This window comes from Amaranthus tricolor, chromosome 12 (genome assembly GCF_026212465.1).
Source record: "Amaranthus tricolor cultivar Red isolate AtriRed21 chromosome 12, ASM2621246v1, whole genome shotgun sequence".
Taxonomy (NCBI): Eukaryota; Viridiplantae; Streptophyta; class Magnoliopsida; order Caryophyllales; family Amaranthaceae; genus Amaranthus; species Amaranthus tricolor.
Window position 1 is genome coordinate 4,743,921 of NC_080058.1, and position 4,864 is coordinate 4,748,784.

Here is a 4,864-nt window from a genome sequence, read left to right on the forward strand (position 1 = left end):
TAAAAAAATTTTGGTATTCGACATTTGACATTTAATATGTAAATGACCCAATTCAAAAAAACTTGAATAAGGTGGATCATATTCGATCTAACATGATTTGACTTATTTTGACTCATTTTTTGAAGAATTTTTTTTTAAATTAGTTATCGTTGTTTAGTTGTAGTTCATTATACTTTCCGTAAGATTTTGTGTTTTTCATAAACAATTTCTTGTTGAATCTACAGCTAAATATTTCACTTAAAATAATACGTGTGTACGTTGGTTGATATCAATCTATTAAAATGATGATTGTAGTCTTCTAATATGTTATTAACTCTGCCAAATACCTTATACCAGTGCAAGTAACAAGCTGCTGGATCAGGCCTGGCCAACTTTAGTGCAAGCCTGCTGCAGACATACAGTCCACTGCCCACACACCCTTTTTTCGAGCCAAGCCGTGTTCATGAAAACCAGCTTTCACCAATCAAGCATTGTGCAGGGTCATACTTCAAGTTGTGCTTAGTTAGCAGACTAATGTGCTATTGTGCCGGGCCATACTCCAAATCACAAGTACATGGAGGCTAACACACCTCCATTAGATCGCACTCAAAAATAATTCTTCTTGAAAGGTCCGATGAATATCAACTCGTCCTTTTTAAATCCTTCAGCAATTAACAAACAATACTTCTATATTTATAATGAAATATATAAATTGTTACACAGTTTTATGATTTGGACTTTGGTATTACATTAGAGAATAAATGAATAAGAGGAAATACGAGCAATTGATTTTAGCTTGTCCCGCTTAGTAGCAGAGTTGGGTCTAAGCTTAGAACGACTTTATCTTGCAACAGATTTTCCATTTCTTCTTCGGGGAGAGTCACAGTCACTCTTCGTGATAAGCCTTCCTCGGGGGAAGGCATTACTAAGATCAAACCTTCACCTTCCGCGTTTTCCACATGATAAGACACGTGTGCAGGCTTCTGATCCTTCACGAACTCCACCCCATACATCAATGGCTGAGATTCACTATTGTGGGTTCCAATGGGAGCTATCATGCTCTCCATATTAACACACGTCAGCTCAGGACCGTACATTCTAAATGGTGGGAAAAATTTCCCTTGATCGTCCTTCCTAGAGCTAAGCCAATCGACAGCAGACCAGAATTCCTCTTCCTTGAGCCCTGTCACATGGCGGTGCACAAGTTCTGCGAGCTGGCCTATATCTCCACCACCCATCTTGTTAGAATCCACGGTTAGTTGAGAGAAGTGTAACGCATTGCCAACATACCCGTATGGCAAAGAAGCGTGCAAACGTTTCCTCATGTCCACGCAGATTGAAATGGACTGTTTAATGTCATCGTTTCGAGTGTTTTGAGCCTTAAGTTTTGCAATTCGCGTCCAAAAAAGAGCACTTAATAGGTCAAATGGGGTTGCATCAGGAAGAGTAGAGCACATTTTGGCTAGAGATTCCTTGATTTTTGAATTCGAGAAGTTGAAGGTTGCGGAGGCCATTTTCACTTCAGAGTCAGGATTTGGTGTACTCGACTTGGCAACATAGTGAGTAGTAGCCTTCGGTAGATTGGCAAAGGATGGTGGGATATTGAGAGCAGGAGGATGGATGAACGGAGGGTGAACGATAACATCTCCGTGGCAAGCTTCAGCCCATGACTTGATGAGGAGGGTTGCACTGATTGGATCAGCAAGCATGTGAGGGTAGCTCAAGGATATGGCTGTTCCACCACCTTCAAAGTCAGTCACCTGCATCAATTATATATAGTTTTGAATCTAAGTTAGAAAGAAGCGTGTGCCCTAGTGTCACATGATTCGCTAATCAGCCTTGCGAATCGCAAATCGCGAATCGAAAAAAACGAATTATGGTCAATTTTAGGCTATTTTTGAACCATTTTGAGCAAATTGCGAATCCAAAAGGCGAACCAACAATTTTTGAACCATTATGTTTCACTGGTGTGCCCTGAATTTTTTGCTAAAATATAAGATGCACTATGTTATTAACATGCACATAAATAATCCTCAGGGGCGGAGCAAAAATTGACAAATTCTTTGAAAGCCCTGTGCAATTTCAAAAATTATAATATGTTTCTAACGATTTTGTATCTTTTAACACTTAACATACACAATGTAATATAATATTGAGGCCCCTAATTTTTCGGGGACTGTACGGTCGAACATATTGAACATGCTCGAAACCTCCGCTGAATTTCCAAGAGGTACCATAGACCATAATTAGTTTAAAATTTCAAATTTTAGTCATATAATGGAATATAGTAAAATGACTTATTAAGTTATGTGCACTTCGTATTTGTGTGAAGTTGCGCCAAGATTCAATCAGGAACAACCTCTTTATTAATGTTATCATTGAAAATGTAAGACTACATACATCTGATCCCCAAAACCCCACAATAGATGGGAGTCATCTTACCACATTAGGCTAATGGAGCTGTTTAAGTTCATTGTTTTCTCAACACTAGATATTGAAAATATGTGATGGTGAGCTTGTTTTATAATTTCATAAAATGTACGTTGGCGTTATTCGTCTGTGGTTGCAAATTCCACATTATGATGGAGTAAGACTTGTTTGTTGGCAGTTGAGTAATTTCAGGAAGGATACACAATTTCAGTTATACTAGTGGGACAGTTCTTATTACTAAATTTATTCAATGTGAGGTATTGTGATCTGCTGTTATTATTACATCAGAACCCTACTTTGGCTACATATTTGTATCTGGATAACTATCCGATCTAAAATATTTGGTATTAATTTCAAAACCAAGATATTTTATCCGGCTTTTAAAAACCGGCTTATTCTGATAGTATAAAACTCTTTTATTATCCTATATTACTTTTTCCTATTTTTAATTGGTTTTTATAATCTCAATTGACTGTTGGAAATAGTTTAAATACAACTCAATTCCTTAGTTGGTATGTTAAATATATATAGTAATAATTCGAGAATTATAATATCTATTGCTTGATAGGTTGAATTGAAATTAGAAATAAAATAAAAATTGACTAATTTACCCTCACAAAAATAATTTGAGAATTCAGAGTTATATCTTTTGTTTAGTTTATAAATTTACCCATTTACAAGGGTATAAATGTCTTTTAATATTTTTCATTTAATTCTACTCATCTAATACCAACCCCTTGGTAATCATTTGATAGGAATTGACCAAATTTTAATCTCATTCCAAGGTTGTTTTTAATTAACCGAACATAAGTATTCACATTTTAAGATTTTTAATCTCATTGTCATCCTCAATTCCCTTCTACCACCAAACCCACCCATACAATGCAATATGAGCAACATTTTATTTTATAATTGATGAAATTTACAAATTAATAAATGTTTTATAATTGAAAATACATTTAATCTACTATTAAATTTAAACTCATCTGAGACAGTCACATATGAGATTAACCCATATAATTAATTTCTTTCTTTAATTGATCACTTTAAACTTGTATATAATCACTTTTACACAAATATAAATGAATTAGCTCAATAGAATTAGTCTCATCGTTTATATAATTTGTGATTAAATTTAACAATCTTAAAAACTTAAATATAACATTGATTAATGCATCCTAATAATCTTAAAGTCACAATTGCGCCTTCAAATAGTGTAAAGATATATTTATTTCGTTCCACTATAATTGTTGACTTTTTATGAAATCTAATATATTATTTTGATCATTTATATATTAAATTATACATATCTAAATAGTGTCTATAAGGAATTAATCACACTATAGCGAGTATTTCAAAATCGGAAAAGGACTAAAAAAGAAAGATTAAAAAAATATACCTGCATTCGATAAGGTGCCCAATATTTAGGATCATCAGGCATATCCTGCCGAAGAGTAAGAAACTTCTCATCATTAGCAGAAGCAGATCGAAGCCATTCATCAACACTAGTCCCCACCTTAGCACGGTGCACCCGCACTCCAGCATCCGTACATCTAATAACCCAATTACCATCTTCATCCTTGGCTAACCGCCCAATAACATTAGGGTACAATGTAAGAACCTCATTAAGAGCCGGTCTAATCCCATCAAAATCGATGGAACCGGATCGAAAATAAAAGATTACATGAACCGAATGTTGACCCATTGCCCGGTCTAATGGTGTAAGGGGGCAAACCTGATCGGGAGGGTTTACCGGTGTGCTCGACACCACAGTTAAAACTGACTGCAATTCCACATCTCCACCGTTGATCTTTTTCCGGCCATTTTCATGATCAGCCATTGTTGGAGAGATCGAGTATGATGATTGTGTTGAATGATTTGGTGATTGTAAGTAAATAGATATGGCCGTATGGGAAGGTTCAAGGTTATAAGGAAAGAGTCGGCCGCCATTAAAGAGGGATGGTATTAGTTGTGTAGATTGAGGAGAAGAACTACATTTAAGACGGTAGGTATTCGCTAGCTTGTTGTAGCATTTAGTTCTATCCCGCCCTTTTTTGTTTGGGGGTTATGATCATAAATTGATTGTCGTATGATTTGGTGATGAACAGATGGTTAGTGAGTCAATGAATTACACAATTTGTGTTGCACAAAATCTCATCTGAAACGTTCTCATTAATAAAAGGTTTTAGTATACTTCATAAGTAGTTTCTTAGTTTGATCAGCTCATTTCAATGTGAAACTCACAAAGCAATTAATTAATCTCTGTGTTGTAAGGTTTGATGTGTCATTGATAATTTTGACATGAAATAAAAACGATTTGAAATTTTAGATAATAAAGATATTATGTGGATAAATAATATCGCTAATTAATATAGAAAAGGTAAAGACTATAAACATTTAAAAAAAATACTTTTTTCGTTGATAATAACACATTAACACCCATTAGGGGTAATAT

General features: G+C 34.9%; 1 protein-coding gene across 1 annotated transcript; it reads right to left on the bottom strand.

The window, feature by feature from the left end:
- Positions 1-650: 650 nt before the first annotated feature.
- Positions 651-4,551, bottom strand: LOC130828938 (protein ECERIFERUM 26-like). Its single transcript, XM_057694985.1, has 2 exons — positions 3,809-4,551; positions 651-1,739 (listed from the first exon to the last, which is right to left on the bottom strand). Exons 1-2 carry the CDS (start codon positions 4,247-4,249, stop codon positions 771-773), a joined length of 1,410 nt encoding a protein of 469 aa, XP_057550968.1. The 5' UTR covers positions 4,250-4,551; the 3' UTR covers positions 651-770.
- Between the last annotated feature and the right edge of the window lie 313 nt (positions 4,552-4,864).

Coding starts and splice junctions, on each gene's coding strand:
- LOC130828938 (XM_057694985.1), bottom strand. CDS start 4,249: ATGGCTGATCATGAAAATGGCCGGAAAAAGATCAACGGTGGAGATGTG. Junction 1,740..3,808: donor GGGCACCTTATCGAATGCAG/GTATATTTTTTT, acceptor TAATTGATGCAG/GTGACTGACTTTGAAGGTGG.